Raw genomic sequence first — 23861 nt, forward strand, 5'->3', positions numbered from 1 at the left:
TACAGCATGGTCCTTCCATCTCTTCTCCACCAATCCAAACTCTACCCACTGCTTGAGTCTGGGCTCTTCTCCCCTTCGCCACAAAGTCCTCCACTGCCATTCTTACTCACAGTGAAGACTGCCTGGTCCAAAATGCTCATTCTGGTATTTAGTCATCTATTGTTTCATATTATTGTTCAACTATTTATTGAGAACTTAGTTTTAGAACCGAATGTGGTAAACACAGGCTGCACTATCTAGGACACTTTTTCATAGTATATAATTCATGTTTTTCTGAAAATAGAGGTCTTGTACCAAAGACATAATTTGCTAAATAAGACATTAAATCATAGGTTCTTGGTTTATCCACATTCCGAATGAGGCTTTCCCTCAGATAACCCAAGGGAATAAAACTACACCTTGCCAATACAGTTAGTAATTGATTGACTTCCTAAGTCATGCTCATCCTGTTCACTTAATCATTTCAAATGGAAATCCCAGCTCCTGACGTACAGATGTTAACAAGTACAGGTGGTTATCAAGAATATAAGCAATATTTCCAAAATTCTTTTTGACAAAATATTCATAGAAAGGCTTAAATGTTTTTAACCATAAAAAACGTCCTACCTTCTAGAAAAAATGGCAGGGCTTTCTTCACTCTCATCTGACAGTTAACTTGCCTCCCAGTTTTTCTTTTAGAACTTCTCTGACGAGCCACAAGCTGAGCAATCCTTGCAGTTTCTGTGCAGGCCACGGCATAGCAGGTAATCTATTCAACAGGGGCAGAGTGAAAAGAAACAGTTCTTAGGAGTGAGTGCTGCCTTGGGGCCAATTTGTAAAAGTGGGTCTCACTGAGTCTACCAGTCCCAATTCAACTTCATGCAAAAACTCATCTCTCTCTCTCCTTGATAATAACAGCACAAAATATATTTTCTACAAAAAGATTCAAGTCTAGACTAGTACAATGAATATTCTTTATTCAAATTCAAACAAGTATTTATTAGACATCTACAATATAGTAGGTACTATGGGATTAATAACTGAACTAAAAGAAACCTACGATCTACATATATTATCTCATACAATCCATGAGGATATGCTCTGTCCCCATTTTACAAGCAGAAGTTCAGGAAAGTTAAGTCACCTTCCAAGTTATATAGAAGGCATAATTTTTGATTCCAAAGTGTGTTCTTGTAACTACTCAGCACCACATACAAACAAAGATGTTGTGTCCGCCAAGAACTAAAAAATAAATATTAAAAAATTCTCTCTCTCTCTTTAAAAAAAAAAGAAAAAGAAAAAGAAAAGAAAGGTGTTCTTTAAAAAAAAAGAGTGTGTCTTTAAAAAAAAATCAAGAATCAACAAATGGGATGGATTCAAACTAAAAAGTTTTTTCTCAGCAAGAGAAATAATAAGTGAGGTAAATAGGGAGCCTACATCCTGGGAACAAATTTTTACCCTTTACACTTCAGATAGAGCTCTAATCTCCAGAGTATACAAAGAATTCAAAAAATTAAACAACAAGAAAACAAATAACTCAATCAACAAGTGGGCCAAGGATCTGAACAGACACTTCTCAGAGGAGGATACACAATCAATCAACAAATACACGAAAAAATGCTCACCATCTCTAGCAATCAGAGAAATACAAATTAAGGCCACTCTAAGATACCATCTCACTCCAGTAAGAATGGCAGCCATTATGAAGATAAACAACAACAAGTGCTGGTGAGGATGTGGGGAAAAAGGTACACTTGTACACTGCTGGTGGGACTGCAAATTGGTACAGCCAATTTGGAAAGCAGTATGGAGATTCCTTAGAAAGCTGGGAATGAAACCACCAATTGACCCAGCTATTCCCCTTCTCAGACTATACCCAAAAGACCTAAAAAGAGCATACTACAAGGACACAGCTACATCAATGTTCATAGCGGCACAATTCACAATAGCTAGACTGTGGAACCAACCTAGATGCCCTTCAATAGATGAATGGATTAAAAAAAGTGGCATTTATACACAATGGAATATTACTCAGCACTAAAAAATAACAAAATCATGGCATTTGCAGGGAAATGGATGGCATTAGAGCAGATTATGCTAAGTGAAGTTAGTCAATCCCTAAAAAACAAATGCCAAATGTCTTCTTTGATATAAGGGGAGAGACTCAAAACAGAGTAGGGAGGAAGAGCATGAGAAGAAGATTACCACTAAACAGGGACAAGAGGTGGGAGGGAATGGGAGGGAGAAGGGGAATTGCACGGAAGATGGAAGGAGACCCTCATTGTTATACAAAATTACATATAAGATGGTGTGAGGGGGAAGGAAAAAAGAGAGAGAAATGTGTCACAGTAGATTGGGCAGAGAGAGGTGAGGGGAGGGGAGGGGAGGGGGGATAGGAAGGGCAGCAGAATACAACAGAAACTAGTATGGCTGTATGTATAAATGTGGCTGTATAACCAATGTGATCCTGCAATCTGTACACATGGAAAAATAAGAATTCATACCTCATTTGAATCAAATATATGATATGTCAAGATCAAAAAAAAAAAAAAGTGATTCATGTGCATAGAACACCCTCATTTAATGTAATCACTGTTCTCTCCATCATGTGAGGATGGAATTATTTTCTCTATTTGTTTTCAAAAACTTAGTTGTTTAGGGCTACTTGGTATCTCCCAATGTCACATTGTTAGATTGCCTCATGTCAAATATTCAACAAACTTATAACACAAATGTCACTTCTAATTTGGTTACAATATGTAAAATTTTATACCCACATTAAAAAATGTAAAATGCCAAAAAAAAGAAAAAATGGAAAAAAAGGAATTGTAAAATAGAAAACTTTATATATATAATAACAGCAATAATCCGTACCTATAAAAAATCACTTTAAATATAAATGGATTAATGTAAATGTATTAAATTATCTGACCAAAGGAAAAAAAATACAAAACAGGGATAGGGATGTGGCTCAGTGGTTGAGTGACCCTGGGTTCAATGCTCAGCACCAAAACAGCAGCAATGATAATAATAAAATTTGGTACGATATATAGGATATCAGAGAAAATATTTGAAGTATGGAGACTTTAGATGATCTCTAAAGACCCATTTAGTTTATAAGGCTTGGACTCTTGAGTTGAAATCAACAACAGGAAAATAAATGAAACTTTATACCACAGCCAAAACATGTAAGAACATGTTAGACTCTTTAGTCTAATATTTCTATTCCTGAGACTATATTACAAGAACATAATTCAAAAGAAAAAATGCTATCTACTCCAATATGTGCAATGAGGGATATTTTAATAGTCAAATACTAGAAACATTTGAAATGTCTAAAACAGGGTTCCAAAGAGTTAAGTAAATTATAGTACAGTAACTATATGAAGCATGATGAATTTATTAATTAATCCTGACACATGATCATTCATGTGTTCAACACATATTACATATCAACTATGAGAAGCAAAAAAATCCAGTCCTTCATTATCAAGGACATAGGAAGGAAAAAGACAAAGGCAAAGAATATAAATAGAAAACATTGTGTCACGTGTTGTAATGATATAAGGTGTAAGTCTACAGAAAGGACTTAAAGAAGCCAAAGTACATTTTATTATTAATATATAACCAAGTTATATTTTCTCTTATAAAAGTTACTATAGATAAACTCCCCCTCTGAAGGCTCTCCTAATCCTGGTTCCCTCTTCCTCCACACCCTGCCTCCCACCCACCCCCAAAAAGAAGTACCAATGTGTAAGTTTGCGTGAGAACCATACTAGCCTTGTTCTGTATATTTATGTATGTAGAAATGTACCCAGCAAATGACGAGAGATAACAGGTGTTTTTATTTGTCTTTTGGGTGGTGTCTGTCCACATCTATCATACTGTACAAAGGGCAAGAAGTGACATTATTGGGCTGGGGATGAGGCTCAAGCGGTAACGCGCTCGCCTGGCAAGTGCGGGGCGCTGGGTTCGATCCTCAGTACCACATAAAAATAAAATAAAAAGATATTGTCTCGGCCGAAAACTGAAAAATAAATGTTAAAAAGTTCTCTCTCTCTCTCTCTCTCTCTCCTCTCTCTTTTAAAAAAAAGTAACATTATTGAGACAGAGTGAAAATGCAGACTTATCTGCTGTTGCCACATAGTCCATACTACACATAATTTTCTTCTGGAGAAGTGGAAGGATTTAAAGTGGGAAAATAAAATGATCGTAATGAAGTAAAGGAAAGAATGAGCTGGACAGGGAAGGGACAGTCAGGGAGAATGGCAGGGAGGCCCCTGTAATATAAAGTGATGAGTGATCAACTAGGGAAGGACCTAGGTCCAGATAGCAGGTATCACTGTGAGGCCAAAGGATGAGAACTTACAACTATCAACTGCCTATTAATGTTGAAAGACAGGGGGAAAAAACCCTGCCTATGAGATGTGGCAAAGGTCATCAGTGACCTTGACAAAAACAGCTGCAACAGGTTTGTAATGGGCAGATGTTATGTTTAGGCAGTTAAAGGCCCCAGCACAGCTATTTATTTAAATGTTGAAACTGGGTAAACTTTTTTTTGGGGGGTGTTGTTAAAATTCCGTTTCTACAATGAAAGGAGGGGTTAAACAAGACACAGAACCCATGCTGCATCTGGACATTGATCTCTTCATCACTACTGCCCTTAGCCAGTACTTTTCATTTTGACTTCTGTTAGGAATGGGATTGGAAGTGTTGGGAAGGTCATTCATTACAAATTGGTTGGATTCTTCTAATATGCACAATTGCTTTCTTACCTCTCCAGATCTACTGGTCTCTATCCTGACAACTGCTGGCACACTTCTCAGATAGGCTTCCAGAGTAGGGTAACCTAGCTGTTTGAAGGGGATCCAGTCTCCAGTCAAGGAGCGGTACTCTCCTTGGAGTCGGGGTAATGCGATCCCGTTCTTATGAGACTGCAAAACAGCTCGTAGCATCTTTGAAACCAGATCTGCCTCCAGCATCTTCACCTACAAAGAACACAGTAGCAGGTTACTGTATTAGGCTTCTTAGTCTGTGAATTCAAATAGATTTCAGAGCTCAACCTTGTTAGAGTATACCACAAATCAGTAATGAGTACTTTTTGTATGATTATGATGGAAAGCTCGGCCCACCTGAGAATGCAGGGCAGGCAGAAAGAACAAAGGATCCTGGGAACGTATACTGCAGGGAACATTCCCAGAAGGAAGGAGGCCCAAATGGAATCCTGACAGGTAGGAAGGAATCAGCCAGGCCAGAAAGAAAAGGCTGGGCTGTGAAGAACAACATACAAAAGAGCAAGAAAAAGGGACCAGAGAGAAAAAAAGTAAAAGAGGAAGTCATGTAGATAAAAGGAGGAATCCTGTAGATACAGGGAGAAATAAGTCAAGAAGAATGGCATGCTCAAAAGTGTCATGAACAGGGCTGGGGTTGTGGTTCAGTGGTGGAGCGCTTGCCTAGCATGCGTGAGGCCCTGGGTTTGATCCTCAGGACCACATAAAGATAAATAAACAAAGGTACTGTGTCCATCTACAAGTAAAAAAAATATATATTTTTAAAATGTGTCATGAACAGAATAGGAGTTGAGCAAAAAAATTAAATAAATAAAAAGTGAATTTGGATACCTAGGAAATAAAGTGTGGATCTTGGCAAGGAATTTTATTTGACAGTAGCAGACATTTTTTTAGGTTTACCACTTATGTTTTCTTTGCAAGATTACATCTTGCAGAGAAAAATAGAATGAAGATATATTCAGAGAATAAAGTACAAGCAGCCAGGAAAAATGGCTCAGCAGCTTACCCTCTTACTAAGGAAAAGAGGAAGGCAAGCCTTGTTAATTTTCCTTCTACAGTGGGTACAACAGAACTTTCTGTAATGAGGAAACATCTTGCATCTGTGCTGTATAAGGTAGCCCTAGGCATGTGGTTCTCAGCACCTCAATTAGATAACTGGGGACGTAAAATTTTCATTTAATTTAAATGTGGCTAGTGGCTACTGTATTGAATAGCATAGAATTCCAGGCCAGCAGATTTTTTTTTCTTTCTCTGGCTTAGAAAACAAAGGAAGAACAGCATATAATTCTATGGATTTCCCCATTTGTCCATTTAAAAAAGGAAACAAAATATCAGCTCATTTTGGAGGGGGGTTCTCAATTAGAAATATGATATTTAAATGATAGCAAGGCTTATAGAGCAAATGGAAATCCAAACATTCATTATGTACAGAAGTAAAAACATTAACTCTTTTTAAATTGTCACCAACAGCAGTCTAGGAAAGTCCTATACTAGGTTTATATTCATATTCTTTCTATAGAGAAATAGATGCACAGGTTTTACATATATTTGAAATCACATATATACATACAAATCTTTAGGCTAATTTATTAAAGTAAATTTTTTTATGTGTTTGAATGTTGAAAATGATATATATCCATGTAATTATCACCACAATCAAAGTTATTTCCATCACCAAAAATGTTCCCTCATGTGGGGTACATAATATATATGAGCAAAATGTACAACAATGGTAAAACAAAACAGGAGAGAGGGGAATAGGAATAATGCCCTTGGAAGGTTCTTAAACTACCCATGAAGAAGTATATATTTGAATAAAGACTGTGGCAAGGATATATGCATTATAAATCCTATGGCAACCACTAAACAAAAATTTTAAAAGAGGTACAACTAATAAGCCAGTAGGGAAGAGAAAACAGAATTAAACAATACTCATTCCCATCTACTCAGGAGGCTGAGGCAAGAGGATCATGAATTTGAGGTCAAACTGGGCATCTCAGTAAGAACCTGTCTCAAAATAAAAACGGCTGGGGATGTAGATTGGTAGTAGGCAATTCCCTAGCATGCATAAGGGTCTAGGTTTGATCCCCAATACTGAAAAACAAAAACAAAACAAAAAGGGTAAGAAACCCCCCCATAAAACTCATAAATAAAAATAAAACAATACTCAAAAGCAGGCAGAAGTTTTAAAGAATAGATATATGTAAGGAAAAGCAACAATAAAAGACAGGGAAAATAGGAAACATCTAGAAAAGTGGTACATTCAACACTATCCATACCAATATTTACATTAAATGTAAATGACTGAAATAGCCCAATAAAAAGTCAGAGACTGGCAGACTGGACATAAAAGTAAGACATACCTATATACCTTCAAAAAATCTATTTAAAAAATAAGTATATAGGTTAAAAGTAAACATGGAGAAAAAGATGTTCCAGGCAAATGTTGACTATATTAATAGCAGAATAAAGAGCATTACCAGTGATTTAAAAAGGCACATTACACAACAACAACTAAGAATCCTAAGCGCAGCTGCACCATACAACAGAGCTTCAAAACACACAAACATGAGAGATTAAATAAGTTCACAACCATGGTAGGTCACTTCAAAAGCCTTCCTTAGTGATTCAGTGATTCAGCAGACAAGTCAGTAAGGATGCAGGAGAGCTGAACAACACTTTCAACTCAACTGACCTAACTGATATCAATAGAACACCCTCCTCCAACAATAGGAGACTATATATGCATTTCAAGAGCATCAAAATGGAATGGAATAGCCACCAAAACAGAATATATTTTGGCACTTAAAACAATATTTATTTGATTTAAAATAATTAAAATTATACAAAGAATATTTTGTGACCCAAACAAAATTAAATTAGTTATCAGTAATAGATAAATGGACAAATCTCATGTATTTGCAAATCTAACAACATGTAGTTCTAATAACCAATGGTCAAAGAGGAAGGCTCCTTACTTATCTGAAAAAGACAGTTTTAAACAAATGAAAACATTATATATAAAAATTATAAACCAGATACAATTAAATCATTATTTAAAGGGAAGTTTATAGCATTATGCGTTTTGTTATAAGAAGAAGAAAGGTGCCAGATCAATAGCCAAATATACTTTGAGGGAAAAAAAGAACAAATTATATCAAAAACATGCATAAGAGATGAAAACAGAAATCAATACTGAAATGATGAAATAGATCAGTAGTGAAATTTTAAAATAGGAAAAAAATAATAAAACCAAAACTAATTCTTTGAAAGCATTAATAAAACTGATGAACTCCTAGGAAGATGAATCAAGGGGAAAAGAAGAGAGGGCATCAATTACTACTAGTGGGACTGAAAGGGGGGGGTCATTAAAACAGATCCTACAGATATTAAAAAGGGAATATTATGACAAGTTATACCAATAAATTTGGTAACAAGTGGAATGGATAAATTCACTGAAAAACACAACTTTCAAAGAACACTGAAGAAGAAATAGATAATATGAGTATCCCATATCCACTAGACAAATTGAATTTATATTCAAAAAGATCTTCACACAAGGAAAACTTAAATCCCAGATGGATATGCTGGCAAATCACCATTTATGAAGAATCAATACCACTCTTACACACACTCTTCCAGAAATGAGAGTGAGGGGAACATTTCTGAACTTATTCTATGAGGTTAGCATTATGCTTATACTAAAACCAAAGACACTACAAGAAAAGTAGAGACCAATATTCCTCATGAATATGAATACAAAAATTCCTAACAAAACATTAGCAAATAAAATCCAAAAATAAGTAAAAGGATTAACAGTTACAATTTATTCTATAATGAAAAGTTGGCTCAATATTCATGAGTCAATCAATGTAATTTACTACATCCACAGACTAAAGGATATTAAAGCATATGAAGTATATTATTTGAATAAAGACTGTGACAAGGATATATGCATTATAAATCCTATGGCAACCACTAAACAAAAATTTTTAAAAGAGGTATTTCAGTATCAAACCTAGATACCAATATCATATTAATTGGTGAAAAAATATATTTCACAAAATTAAAAATTTTGATTTACAATGAGAAATTCACAGAAAATAAGAATAAAAGGAAACACTCTTAACCTGATAATTACAATTTGTGGAAAATTCCACAACTAATATAATATGTAACAATGAAATAGTCAAGCTTTCTTTGAGAATAGGGCAAGAAATGTCCATGGTCACCTATTCTTAGACAATGCCTTAAAGCTGATTTTAAAACTTACTATAAATTTATATTAATCAAAATAGTGTGATATTGTCAAAAGGACAATCACAGATCAATAGAACAGAATACATAATCCAGGAATAGATTATTATTTAGAATACATATAACCCATATATGTCAACTGATTTTTAGCAAAGGTGCTAAGGAAATTCAATGGAGAAAATTCAATGAATAGTGCTAGTATAATTAGTCATCCATATGCAAACAATGAACCTCATAACATGCATAAAAATTGACTTAAAAATAATTTAGCCAAGCATAGTGGCGCACACCTGTAATCCTAGTGACTCTGAAGCCTGAGGCAAAAGTACTACAAGTTCAAGGCCAGCATCAGCAACTTAGGGAGACACTATCTCAGAAAAAAAGAAAAAGGTTTGGGGATGGGGCTTAGTGGTGAAGTGCCTCTAAGTGCAATTCCCAGTACCAAAATATAATAAAATCACTTAGACCAGAAATGAAAAGTCTAATACTGTAAAACTTCTAGGGAAAAAAAAGAACACAAGAATCAATTTTGTGACCCTGGGTCAAACAAAGATTTTTTTAGAACTGCAAAAGAAAAGAACTGACAAAATGAAGCTCAACAAAATTTCAAATTTCTGCTGTTAGGAAAATGAAGACAAGCCACAGACTGGGAGAAAATATTTTCATAACACATCTGGCAAAGGGCTGGAAACCAGCACATATAAACAACCCTCAAAACTCGACAATAAAACAAAAAGCCCAATTAAAAATGTGAAAGATCTGAATACATAACTTACTAAAGTACAGAGGCAGATGTCAAAACAACAAAAACAAAAACATGAAAAGATGCCCAGCAGCATTAACCATTAGGGTAATACAAATTAAATCCACGATGAAGTAATGGAAGTATCACTTACAAGTAAGTCACTTTATATAGCTACACATATATTAGAATAGTTTAGTAAACAACTGAAAATATAAAGTGCTGATGACAGTGCAGAATAACTGGAATTCGGATACATTTCTGGTGAATGTGTAAAACAGTACACTGAAAAATAGTTTGGCAGTTTAATCTAGCAATCCTACTCCTAGGTAACTGCCTAAGAGAAAGGATTATTCGTGTCCCCAAAAACCTATGCATGGCCTTGGATTGTGGCTCCGTGGTAGAACACTTGCCTAGCATGTGCAGGGGCCCTGGGTTCGATTCTCAGCACCACATAAAAATAAATGAATGGAATAAAGGTACTGTGTCCAAATACAACTAAAAAATAAATATTAAGAAAAAACATGTGCATGAATGTTTGTAACAACTTTATTTATGGGGGGAAAAATCTCTGCCAAATGCATCTCATTGATCAATGGAAATCCCATTACTAAAACATAACAGAACCCCCAATATGAGGAAGATTTGGAAAGAGAGGCCTCACACCTCACTTCATCTTAAAAGCTAATCAGAGGCTTGTCTTACAGGTGGCTCTGTAAGAAAGTCTACTCCTTTCACCTTCAGAACAGTTTTTCATCGCTGTTCCTGAAATGCCCTCTCTAGCTTTCTTATTTCTGCTCTGAACCAGGGGCCGGCAAGGATTTTTCCCAGAGTATTAACTTGGGAGTTAGTGAAGGCCACATACCCACATTTGTGACCAGTCTGACTGTCACAAAGCACAGTCAAAGCTGGGAAACTGTGTCCAATGCTTCATTAATCTTTTCCTTTCTGAATATATTTCCTTTTTTTTAGGCCACAGACTCTGTCAAGACACAGTGAATGTCCTATGGCCCCCAGCTAATTGTCCTATCTTTTGGCCTCAAGGTTCTTGGGTTAAGTTTCATGGAGACATAAGGAATACACTTACAAGTGAGAATCTAAGAAATTAAATAACATGCTAATCTGCACGGTACAATTATTTTTCCCTTCCCACCCTATCCAACCTCATGTTGGCCTATCTTGGCTTCTGGGGAATTTTTTTAAAATTAGATTCCCTGACTTAACACTGGAAAGATTCATGCAACACACATTCTTCCCATTCTCACACTCCCTTTAAGGCACTTATTATCAGAGTTCAAGTCCATATTTTAATACTTCTTTTAATAGTTAAGTTGCTGACAAATAGGTAATATATTTTGATTTGGTTTTGCAGTAGAAACAGGGGACTGCAGAGGGTTGTGCCTGTGCCTCCTTTTGCTTCTGTGCCCCAAGTTTAACACTACTGTGAAACAAACTCCTTCTTCCAAGCCTCAGTTTCCTTATCTGTAAGATGGGGGGGGCAATCAGTATTAGTGGTTCTCACACCTCTTCTCTCATTACTAAATGACATGATTAAGATGAACAGGCTAATATCCACAACTCCCCCACTCACCATCTCCATGGTCCTGGTCCTCACCAACATCTCTTGCCTGGCTTAGGGAATCTGCCTCCTAGCTAGCCTCTGCTTCCACTTTGCCTCCTAGAATCTATTCTCCACACCACACCCAACAGCCAGAGTCATGTTCTCATATTATAGATCCTATCACATCACTGTTCTGCTCAAAACCCTTTCGTGCTTCCTGTCTCAGACAAGAAGCCTTTAAAGTGGCCAAAGTCTTTATAGCGGCCTAAGGGCTTCACAATCTGTGCCTGCCCATCAATCTGTGCCTGACCTCAATTCTTCCTTCCTTTTCCTTCCGCTCAATCTATTCCATCCTCCCTGGGCTCCTTGCTTCCCCCACAATACGCCTGGGATGGCCTCACCTCAGGGCCTGTGCACTTCTATTACCTCTACTAGGAAGTCTGTCCTCCACAGGTCCACATGACTCACCATCTCACCTCCTTCAAGTATTTGCTCAGATGTCACTTTCTCAGTAAGGCTTTCCCTCTCTGACCTATTAAAAAATCCTAACTGCTATGCCAGCTGCCCAGAACTCTTGATTCCACTACCCTACCTTACTGTTCTCCTTAGTGTTCATCATCACCATTCAACACTCCTCTTTATTTTACTGTTTGACTCCTCCACAAAAGCTGGGATTCGTATCTGTGTTGTTTGCTGTGGAACCCCCAGGCCCAGCCTGTACCAAGAGCTCAATGAGTATACATTAAATAAATAAGAAATTCTCCATTTACCTAACACTACTTCTTTTCTCCCCTACTCAGCTGGATATAGCATAATGTATGTGAACTACTGAAGGATAACTTTCAATTATGTTTATTAAAATTATTTTAAAATTTTATTGATGGCTATAAATTCCATGACATAGCTCCTCTTACCAAACTATGGTGGAGAACCATCTATTTCTAAGCCTTTCCATTCAAGAGCCAGAGTTCACAATGAGGAGCCCCTACCAGGCCCAGGGCATCACTACAAGGAGTCCAGTAATCCTTTTGAGCAGTAAGCACTGTTTAAATGCTGCTAAGTATATCACACTTACACAGATTTCTCTTTCAGTGTGCAGACACTTTGTTAAATCCATACATACTGTTATTAAATACATACTGTTACTAAATCCACAAAGCTTTTGTTACATATTTCATCAACCAATGAATATTAGAAGTACAAATACTAGCATATGAAGTTTCACAAATGCTTTTAAAAAGTGACAAAAGAATCCTATTCTTGAGAAGAGTGGGAAGTAATGCCTGGCTGCAATCTGTAAATTAAGTTCCTTCACCCTTTTTCTAAAGTATATGATCATTCATGGGCTACTATAACTCCATTTAGAAACAACTTTTTGGAGGGAGCTACAGACCATTAGTCTGTAAGCTGAGGACCTTCAAGCTGGTGAAAAGCAGTTAAGTGCAGCAAGACCTAGCAGGGTAAGTAGGACTCTCAGATGGAGGCCTTGTTCTCATGCAGTCAATCTCTTCCAGTCTGGTTTACAATTCTTACATTAGCTATATAACTTTAGGCACTGAATAAAAAGAAAGTTAAGCTTAAAAATATTATTTTTTGAATGCTCTGAGTTTCATTAAATCCTTGGTCATCATGGCATTTTTTGAGATTTGCTGAAGACAACAATTATACTCTTGAGGTATAAAGAAATACCACCCCCTAGTTATAAAAATCAAGTGTATTATCTTGGACATCATGCATTAAAAGCACAAAAGGAAGCTTGCCATGGGAATTTCAATTATTAGTGTTCCAAAAGCAAACTTGGGCATCCCTCTCTCCCAAAAAATTGTTCAAAAAGTTTGCTTAAAGTGGCTCCTCAAGTTTTTAAAGTTTTCATTTTAATATTTCAATTCCATTTCCTCTTCTTTTATTATCTAAAAATGTTGTGATAAATATAATTTGGGGTGTAAGAGAATTCAAATTATTTTCACTTTTTACTGAGCGTGTCATGTAAGCCCTCATAATCATGTTTGGCTAGGTTGGGAGAACTGAGGTTGGCCATCTCTATTTTAGACCAGAGTCTCAGGCTGAAATTTCTAAGGATTTTCCTAGACAACACAGGGGCTACTTGATGTATTCAGCAGCGTAAACTGGGAGTAGGTCTGGGGAATTATTAAATCATATCACTTTTGATTTCAACTGACTAAAGTCAGCAAGCAAAGACCTTAAAGAACTGGCCACAGCAGATTGCACTTGTCCTTCACTTTATTCCTCTCACTGTTTCCTCCTCCTTTGTCTTTATTTCTGAATAAAAGCATCAGGAGTGGTATATGTATTTTATGCACAGTGTAGTTACCTAATAAAATGATTTCCTAGAAGAACTGTGTGGATGGGAAATGACCTGTAAATATATGCAATAAATAGCTGAGAGTGCAATGACAGAAGCACTAGTACACTAAAGAAGTTTTTAGTTCACCATTAAATTTGAAATATCATAATTTTCCCAGATTTTCTTATTTTTCCCCATAAACACACTTATGAACTGCCAAGTTTGTTAAGAAAGCCAGTGGATCTCTAAGATTTCTCACCTAACAAGCAAAAAGTTCCTTACTGCTTTGGCACAGAGTCTTGGCCTAGAGTTCCCTGCTAGACCACAATTCTATGCCTGACAAAAGAAGGCTGAGAACCCAATCTCAAATATGGGGAGCTCAGGGCTGGGATTGTGGCTAAGTGGTAGAGCACTCGCCTAGCACGTGCAAGGCCCTGGGTTCGATCCTCAGTACCACATAAAAATAAATAAATAAAAATTAAAGTGTCCAACTACAATCAAAAAATAAATCTTTTTTAAAAGTGGGGAGCTGGGGGAAGCATGAAACACTAGTTGGTACTTTAACACTGTCTTCTTCAAACTCTGCAGCTTACAAGTGAGGAGACTGAATCACAAGAACCCCTATCTTCTGTTTCCCAAACTAGGACTTCTTTTCAGACAATTGCTCCTAATGTACAAAGCTGACAGAGAACACTAATAGCAACCTGGAGGGATGTTTAATGTTTAGCCCTAAAAACATGAAAAAGGGACCTGCCATATTTTAATTGAAGGATGTGTCATCCAAATTCAAAAGAATTGTCAATCATCACAAAGATTCAATTATGACACCCGACAATTCCTTTTATTCTTTACCCTTTCTCTTTACTTTTCATTGTGACTGCCCCAAGATGCTTTTAATGTACAGGAAGTACGGCAGGGAGTAGAAGCAAGTAACAACCTTTAGGGAAACAGATTTAAATGGCCTACCATAATTCTTAATACATCTGAAAACTGTATTTTGTAAACTCAGTTTTTCTCTTTAACACACCTGAAAATGGTTAAGAAAATCTCATTTTAAAGGATCTGGTTTTGATGTATCCTAGATAAATGCCTGCTACTGAGCCTTCCTGGGCAGTCCTAGAACTATGGTGCCCAAAGGCCTTTACTGGAGCTAGTAATTTCTATGCTTTTTCTTCTCAACTTTTTCCAACTGTACTATTTGGCTCAACTTCCTTAGGCTAACACTAAATCCCAGAATACATCTTAAGAATTATTAGGGTAAAGTGAAATCACACGTAATTTCTCTTACCTTCTTTAGTTGCTCTCTTACCTTCAGCTGCTCAACTTTGAAGTATCTGAATATCTCCTTAGGGAATATACTTCTGGTGCTGGCTGCTTTTTTCCTTGAAGATATTATTTTAGCAACTAGCTGGGACCTTAAAGTCCCAGAACATCTGTGCTGAAAGATTCAGACATCATCTAGGCCAACTCAAACCCTTCATCTTACAGAGAGCGAAGGGTTTTATCTAAGTTCCTTACCCAATGATTATTCATTTTGCAACAGTTAAACATGCTATCTTCTTTTTTCAATTACAGTCTACTTACTACCACCTTTTAAAGGAAAGATAGTAATTAACATCCACCAGGAGTGGTATGCTTTCTTAAGGAACTGTTTTCCTTTTTATTCTTGTGACTTCAAGTTCCAAATTATTTGTATATTTTTTCAGTGCATAGCATGAATGTATAAGTAAGGGATTTCTATAAATCTACATACTAGAAGAAAAACAGCTGATAATAGGGTGACTTAGAGTTTGCATCTTAACTTTAGTTTTGCTACTAATTACCTGTTACCCTTTAATCAAGTTACCTCAGGTCTCTTTTTTTCACATGGAAGATAAAGAGGGTGAGTAACAGGTGAAATTCTCAACCTTCTTTGGATTTCCCTTCAAGACTGAGATGGGTCCAAAGAGCTAATGGAAACCAAGGGTTTGCTTACTCAGGACAAAAGCCTGTATTTTAGCACAAGCCCAAAATACCAAAATTGCTTTGAAGTCACGCTAGGTATGGTGGGTTGATCAAAAGCTCTAACTGGCATTTGTACATGCCTTCAACTAAAAATTGTAAAGTTAATTATTTTTAGTTTATTTGAAAGGTAAACTTTTAAAAATATTTGGCTTATGGGGAAATAATGAAAAGAATGAAGCTTTCAAAAGCAGAGAGGTGGTAGTGGAAGAGAAAGTAGGTTTGGCACAAACAAAAACAATTCACATAAATATGAAATTAAATATCACTCCAAACACCAAGAAACTTTCTATCCCATGACAGTGTCCAGATCAATGCACTTTTCCATATCAAATGTCAGCTCTTGCAAATAGCCCTAGATCAAATATAAAGAGTTGGATTCTAAGTATATTTTCTTTACATTCAATATTAAGTATCCAAATAGGTTACATTGCCCAGTGAATTTAAAGGAGAAGTACTTCAAGGAATTTAAATCTCTTGATGCAAAATACAATAGTGCATTCAGCCATGTTCAACCAATGCACTTAAAAGGGCATTAGCAGGGATTACTTTTCACTTCCAGCCTACAGGGACTGAAATCCAAAGGTACTGCCAACTGCTGCCTCACTGTTTTTAAGTAGCAAAAAGGAGGCTGTGGGCCACCAAAGGATCCTGAATCAAGGCACAGAAGATGTGAGTTCTAACCCATCTGGCCCTGGGAGAATACCCTACAACCAACATTAAGTACACTGCATGTAACTGATGCTCAAATGAATGTCAGTTGAGTGGAATTGCAAATCTCTCCACCATGTGTTAATTTATATAATACAGAAAACTTAAAAGATCTTGTGTCCCTACACTTAAAAACTGAAATCCAATTATGTAAAATATGAACAATTAGTGCAAAAAACAACATTAACACTGCTTGACTATTAATATGAGCTAAAGGATGTATAGTGGTTATCTAGAAATCTTCCACAGTAAGTAAAGTATTTCCCCTTGATACATAGTAAACCAGAGAAAGTATGTAATTTATTCATTGTCACATTACTAGTAGGCAGAGAAACCGGATTCCAATCCAGGTCTGCAAAGTACACACAAATTTATAAAATGCAACATATTTGTAGCATGCAACATAGTCATGCCTATCAAGCAAGGTAGCCCAGGATTTAGGTCTTAGTTTCACTTCTGCCACTAGGTTGGTGCAGATCTCTAGGCGCAACACTTTTCTGCAATATTTCCATCTGCACAACCGGGATAGTGTTGGTGGCCGGTAAATTTACTACTAGATCAGTGGGGTTTTGGTTTCATTTTATTGGACGGTTATCACAAACCTTTCGGAACGGGGCTTTTGCTAACAGTTATTTACCTTCCCTACTCTTTGAAATTATTTGGGAGTGTAACTCTTAATTAATGGAAATATATTATAGCCCATAAATGGTTGGGAGCAAGAAAAGATGTGCCTGCTCCAAGTTCCCACCCAGCAAGTTGTTGGGGGAATGTTGACGAAAGTTAAGAGACAACTTATTCGCGGATCCATGCTTTCCTCCGGGGGCTTGGTGCTTTGTATCCACCCGTTGCTCACGGTTGAGAGGAACGGATAGTGTGCGTCCTGCATTTCTTGAGCGGCTCGCACGGGCTCCTCTCATGAGTTATAGAGATGCTTGAGGATGTCGGCAGCTTTAAGAAACTTAGAGCCGCGGTGTAAAATTCATGGGTTCAAAGAACCAGCAGCTCCGGGATCAGAGGCTAGGAGCGAGCAGCTGCGGCCCATCGCGCCGGTACTGGAAGCACTTCCTGGTCAGCATCTCCCGCCCTCGTCCACGCCCCCAGTGCCGCATTTTCCCACTGCACCGAGCTCCCGAGCCGGCAGGAGGGTCGTCCGGCTCTCGGGTGAGCGCCCCGCCAGCCCCGAGCGGCCGGGGTAAAGGGTCCCATCCGAGATTTGAAACACAACGCTCTGGAACTCCAACTCCCCCAGCGCGCAGCCCGCTGCCCGGGCGTCTGACCCGGGCACCCCTGCGGCTGCAGGGAAGAGGTCCCGGGCCTGCGGGAGCCCGGCCCGGCCTCAGACCCGCTGATGACCCAGGTGCGCCGCGCCCACCCGAAACCTCTACCGCCGGCGCTCGGCACCTGTCGCGCCCAGCGCCGGCAAGACCTACGCTCACCTCGTCCCGGGGGCCCACGGCCCGTCTCCGCGTTTCTGGGCTCGGCTCCTGCCGCCGTCTCCGCCGGGGCCCAGCCGCGGCCGCCGCCCACTTTCGGTTTCCCGCACGGCCGGAGCCGCCGCCGCGGCTCGGGAATCACCTCAAGCCCCCGCCCCACCCTGTTCGGCCCCGCCCCGCGCCGCGCCGCCCCGCCCCCAGGGCAGCCCGGCTCGGCTCTGCGCACGCGCGGGCGCCCCGGTCGCGTCGGCCCACGCCGGCGTCCGCGCGTGGGAAGGGAAACCGACACCGCCTAGCGGTTTCTGCGCGTGCCCACGCATGGTCCGGCGGCGGAAGACGGCTGCGGGGCGGACGCAGGCGCGCCTCCTCGGGGACAGCGCAGGTACTCGCGGCCGGGAGGGCCCGGGATCCCGCAGGGGGCGTGGCGGCTCTGCCCCAGCTCTTGGCTCTTCTGCTACTAGCTTCTCCCACCTTGAAGTTACTCTGCTCTCTCCCATCCTTTTCGTCAACACTTGGAACAGTTACTTTTTATTCCTCTAGACAGACAGCCACCTGTCCGCTCAGATGCCAGCTTTTCCCTCAAGTATCACTTTTCAAGGAGGTTGGCCACTCTTTAAAATGTCAACCTCCTTCCCTGACCTCCCCATCCTACTTCTCCAGCCTTGTTACCTCTCCTTCCCACCTATCTAGCACACTGTAAGTGTTTTATTTATGTTTTAATTTTCTACTATCCTAAAATTAAAGCTCATTTGATTAGGGGGAGTTTTGCTTGGTTTCCTAATCCATTCCCTGAGCTTAAGATCATGCCTGGCACATAATAAACATTAAGTAAATATTCATCAGATTTGTTCATTCATTCTGAAATTATTGAACATTTGATATTTATTCATGTCGCTTTTGCATATTAATCACAGTAAGTTATCAAGCACCTGCTTTGCATTCCTTCAACCAACGTTAAAAACTTTTTCTGCATCGTTCTATGTACATTTTATGGAGAGCCTGCTGCCTGTCAACCCATATTTTCTTTTACATCTTGAGGTATAACTGGCATACAGTAAGCTGAACATGTTTAAAATGTAGTTTGATAAATTTGACGTGTATACAGCTGTGAAACCATCATCGAAATAAAAATAATGAGCATATATCCATCTCTCCCAAGTTTTCTCCTGTCCGTTGTAATCCTTATCTCCTGTCCCTCCCTGTCCCCTGCTCCCTAATTGTTCATCTGCTTTTGGTTGCTATAGATTTGTTTGTGTGTATGTGTGTGTGTGTGTGTGTGTGTGTGTGTGTATATATATATATATAATCATACAGTATTACTGTTTTTTGTTGGGGGCTGGTGGAGGATCTGGATTCTTTCATTCAGCAAAATACCTTTGAGATTCATCCACATTGTTGCATGTACCAATAGTTTGTCTTTATTGCTTAGTAGTATTCCATTGTATCAATGTAATGAATCTACCACATGACCTAGCAGTTCTACTCCCAGGTATTTACCCAAGAAATAAGAAAGCAAAATTGGAAACAACATAAATATCCTTCAGCAGGTGAATAGATACTTAACCACTATATCGATCACTTGCTGTTAACAAAACTTAATGCGATGCTCATAAGCATGTGCTTAAGGAGCTTTTGATTCAATGAAAAGATTCAGTAGGCAATGAATAGATTTGGAAGTCAATCATAAAAACTCTGATATCCCATGCTTAGTAGTTTTGGGTTGTTTATTTTTTCCCCCAAAGGCCACAGGAGAACTGTTCTAAGGCTTTGAACAGGGGTCTTCTTTGAATACTGTTCTTTTTCATACTGTCACATGTGGTTCCAGGCGAAGCCTAAATGTCTCTGAAACATTTCTGCATCCCCTCTATTCTATTTCAGTCCATTTCAGATCTCTTTCTCCTTTTTCTCCTCTCTGATCTACTTCAAACTTTGCAGTGGATTTAATAGCCCTAAAATACAACCAGCTCCCAATTTAGACTCTGCAGTACTCATTACATATCCTGGCTCCACATTAAGATGGGAAAGATATAAATAGCCACTGAGAATTGAAAGAGTGCCAATGTGAATAGGAAATTAGAAAACTCCAGCATTCAATATACAAAATTAATCAGATGCCAAATCTGAGATCCTTTATCCTTCCTTGCAAGGTGTTCCATGTTTGGACTGTCCTTTATATGAAAAAAAAATGATGATTTGCTGCTAGTTGTATTAAAATCAACTTTATTGATAAATAGCTTCCATAAGGCAAATATTTTAAGTGCACAGTTTGTCAAGTTTTAACAAATGTATTTAATAGCATATCCACCACCACAATCAAGATATAGGACTAGTTTACCATTCCAAAAAGTTCCCCTACACCCTCAACAGTTAATTCCCTCCCCTTATCTCTAACCCCTGGAAGCCACTGATCTGATTTCTATTACCATATCTCTGCTTTTTCTAGAATAATATCATATAAATGGAATCATATAGTAGGTAGTCTTTCATATCTGGCTTCTTCCACATAGCATAATGCTTTTGTGAATCATCCCTGTTGTTTTACCTATAAGCAGTCAGTTCCTTTTTATTGCTGTGTGGTATGTATGGATATGTCACCGTTTATCCATTCATACTTGATATGTATTTGTATTATTTGTAGTTTGGGGCTATTGTGAATAAAGCTTTATAAAAACCACACCCAGGTCTTCGTGTGGTCAGATGGTTTTCCTGCATACACACTTAGGAGTAGAATTTCAGGTTGTAGGATAAGTGTATGCTTTATAAGAAACAAACTTTTAAAGGGGTGGCACTATTTTGGACTCCTTCTGTCTGCCCCCACCTTCAGTAAGACAGAAGAGTTGCAGTTATTACAAATCCTCTCCAATATTTAGCATTGTCAGTCTTTTTGATTTTAGCCTATGTATCCCTATACATTAGAGTGCATAGGGATATAACAATGAAGCTTTAATTTGCATTTCTCTATGACTAGTGATATTGACTATCTAGTGTGTATTGGCCCTTCATATATGTTCTTGGGTTAAGTATTCATTGTACAGGTAGATTTTTAGCCTAGGATATATCAGAAGATTCTTTAAAGTCACTGGGAGGCTGACCTTTGGTGAGGGCAGGTTAGAAAGTTGTGTTTATTTTTTTTGCCAAATGGTCCAAGACCCAGAGAGTTCAAGAATTCACTCCCATTCCTTGGATATAATTGGATTTCAGGAGAATTAAAGGATATTAGAGATGACACAGATTGGTTACTCTTTAGGCACAATGGTTCTTACCCATGTGTAGGAAAGAAAGAATATATGAAAGCAACATATAGATGCAAAATTTGGCACATGATTTCACAGAGGGTTGAGTCCTTAAGGGCCCACTGTGAACACTGCCTCAGAGAAAAGTATATATCTGGAGACAAGAAGCAGAGTTTTCAAAATTGACAGAACTCATGTCGAGGTCATTACTCATCAGCAAAGGCCAAGCTCATCTTCAAACAATAGGTGCAAATGCTGGGAGCACATGGGTCTGTCTTTCAGGAAAGGCGGGCATGGATTTCCCTTCCCCAACGCTGTAGAGGGTCCTCAATGCTCTTTGCTCAGGCGGCTTTGGGTGGTGGCAGTAGGCAACAGCCTGAAAAATCATCTGTGCCTTTCCAGAAACTTCATACAAGGGAGGTTATGATGGAAAGAGGGTGCAAAGCAAGGCCCAGGTGTGGGGAAGGAAGATGGCCCTGTTGCCAGCCTAACTAGGATGAGAAAATGGAACTATTTCCAGTGTGAAAATTTCATATGAAGCCCTTCACTCATTTTATTTACACCCTGAGCCCCTGCTCATATGGAGAGAGCCACATGGATGCAAAACACCAAGACACCAGTCCAAGGCAGACAGGTACAGTGCTTATGGTTGAGTTGAGACTCTGTCCTCCTTTTCCTTCTCCTAGTTCAGTGAGCAAAATGAGGAGGAGACAGCAGCCACAATAATATACTCCCATCTTCACTCTCCAGAGTCTCAGACTTCACAACTGAGACTGCAATCGTTCCTTCCAAAATTTAAAGCAGCAATTTGAGAGACCTCTAGGTGCTGTCATCTTACTTCCCATCCAAATTAATCTATTTCTTCTCTATATTTTCTCCAAAGAGAAAGCAAACCAAAAGTAAAGCTTCCGAGCCACCAAAGAACTGCAGGGACCGGTTGTGGCATTACTCTGTGCCACAGACAATTACTCTCCCAGGAAACCTTCCTTGAAGCCCCACCTCAAAACGATGCTCCTTTAGCTGAGCTTCTAGAGAACTTTGTTCCTCAGATACGTTTTAGTGGAAACAGCAAGTGATTCTGCATCTCATCTCTCTGGTTATCAGTTTGAAAAGAGTTCAAATTTTATTATTTTTATTCTGAGAGATACTTAATTGCAAATGAATTTTAGCAATATTCCTTTTTGAAGCTTGACAGCATGCTCAAAGTTGTATATACAGATAAAACTCAGCATTGGGTATTTTTTGCTTACATAAGTTCTGAAAAAATAGATCCATGACAAAAAAAATCTTTGGACAGATCTAATTTTGGTTAATCATTAATGTCCTAGTCCATCCCTCTCTCATCAGCTGTTGCCTCACGAACAGAGATGTTTCTAGACAACTGCATTTGTTTTAACTGAGTAAGGAAAAATGGAAAAACAGAACAAAACATGAAACAAAAGGGAGAGATTGCGGAGCCCTGTTGAAGTCCAGGCCCTGGTAAAGCTACAGGCGTGCTGATCAAGCAAAACCCCCTAATCTGCCCACAAAGGCCTCTAAGGTGAGTCAGCTGAAAGGGACTAATCCCCTGAAGGGACTGATCACAGAAGCTTTAGAGGCCACACAGCCACCGAACAGTGGAAAACAGGACAGTGAAAGCTTAAAGCGATTTTGTATAGAGAAAGGGTATATGGATTTCCAGTTTTCCCAGCACCATTTGTTGAAGATGCTATCCTTCCTCCATTGCATGCTTTTAGCCCCTTTATCAAAGATAAAGAAGTCTACTCTACAGGCTGGATGGTCACTCCTTGGCCATCTGATCTTTAGTAAGTTACTTGGGCCTTGATCTTTTGTTAAATCCAGAGGTTGCACTGACTCCAGAGTGCTTGGCTCTGGCTCTAGCCTCAGATTCCCTTTTCAGTGTAAAGTTAATCCAATAAGCAACAAAAGAGCCTTCTCATGGGGCTGTTTGATCCATGCCTGTTTATCAGTGGTGCTCTAGGGAAGCAATATCTACCCCACGGGACACTTTGGACATACATGAGGTTATTTTTGGGTTGTCACAATGATCAGAGCCAATCTTTTTTAAAAATAAGTAAACACAAATAATAACTTTTCCCCCATAAATTTTCAATGAATTTTCTAGGTATGTTTTTTTTTTTCTGTGAATTTTATTCCAGGAGAGTAAATGAAAGGGGTTACAAAATATTTACCATAAAAGGGAAGGTTGCCAGGTTATTTAGGTTTGAATGTTACTGCTAGAAAGCCCCCAACAGCCAACTCCACCCAGAGAGAAGCTGAACAGACATTCTAGTTTTCCCCAACAGACACAGGGATACATGTATTTATCTTTGTTAGAATTCTGCATCACCGCATTACAAAATTACCTTACTTGCCCTAGCATTCACACCAGCTGAGGAGGTTAAAACCCCAAACACCATCACACTTGGGGTTAGGACACAGTTCATTACAATGTACAATTGTTGAGACAGAGCCTTTGTCAACTTTAGGTCTGTCATTCTTTTGGGGAGCATTCCTGAAGTTTGTGGAGCCCCAAACTGTATCTCTCCAATGATAAGGACAGGAGATAGTCAGTCTCATCTTCCTCCCAATTCTCTCATCATCTCTTCACAGTTAGTCTTTTTCTTAAAAAAAAAAAAAAACAAAACATAAAATGGGGGTCCTTGCTATCAGCAGCAACTTCCTCAAAACAGGATGTCTTATATTGGCACTTAGAACATTATAACACTTGAGGTGAGTTCCTCCTGGAAAGTGGTTCTTAATCTGACAGCTAAATAGTACTTCAGAACTAGCATGACTTTCCCTTCCTTTTGTACAGAGCATGTTCCTGAACGTGTTTGAAGGCTGAA

At 38.7% G+C, this 23861-nt stretch overlaps 1 protein-coding gene across 2 annotated transcripts in view; it reads right to left on the reverse strand.

Moving 5' to 3' along the window:
- Tdrd7 (tudor domain containing 7) overlaps positions 1 to 23861 on the reverse strand; it is a 73405-nt gene that overhangs the window by 49067 nt on the left and 477 nt on the right. The window contains exons 1-3 of one of the 2 annotated variants that reach the window (XM_046457239.2): positions 17783 to 17900; positions 4755 to 4967; positions 607 to 748 (exon numbers count right to left, since the gene is read on the reverse strand). In XM_046457239.2, coding sequence (XP_046313195.1) covers positions 607 to 748; positions 4755 to 4961 — 349 coding nt within the window. In that variant the 5' untranslated portion in view covers positions 4962 to 4967; positions 17783 to 17900. Of the gene's footprint in view, positions 1 to 606; positions 749 to 4754; positions 4968 to 17782; positions 17901 to 23861 lie in introns of those variants that run through there. The other variant, XM_058578043.1, reaches the window with a different exon arrangement.

This window comes from Marmota monax, unplaced genomic scaffold, assembly GCF_021218885.2.
Source record: "Marmota monax isolate L192 unplaced genomic scaffold, Marmota_monax_Labrador192_F-V1.1 WCK01_AAM20220418_F8-fsc00069, whole genome shotgun sequence".
NCBI lineage: Eukaryota > Metazoa > Chordata > Mammalia > Rodentia > Sciuridae > Marmota > Marmota monax.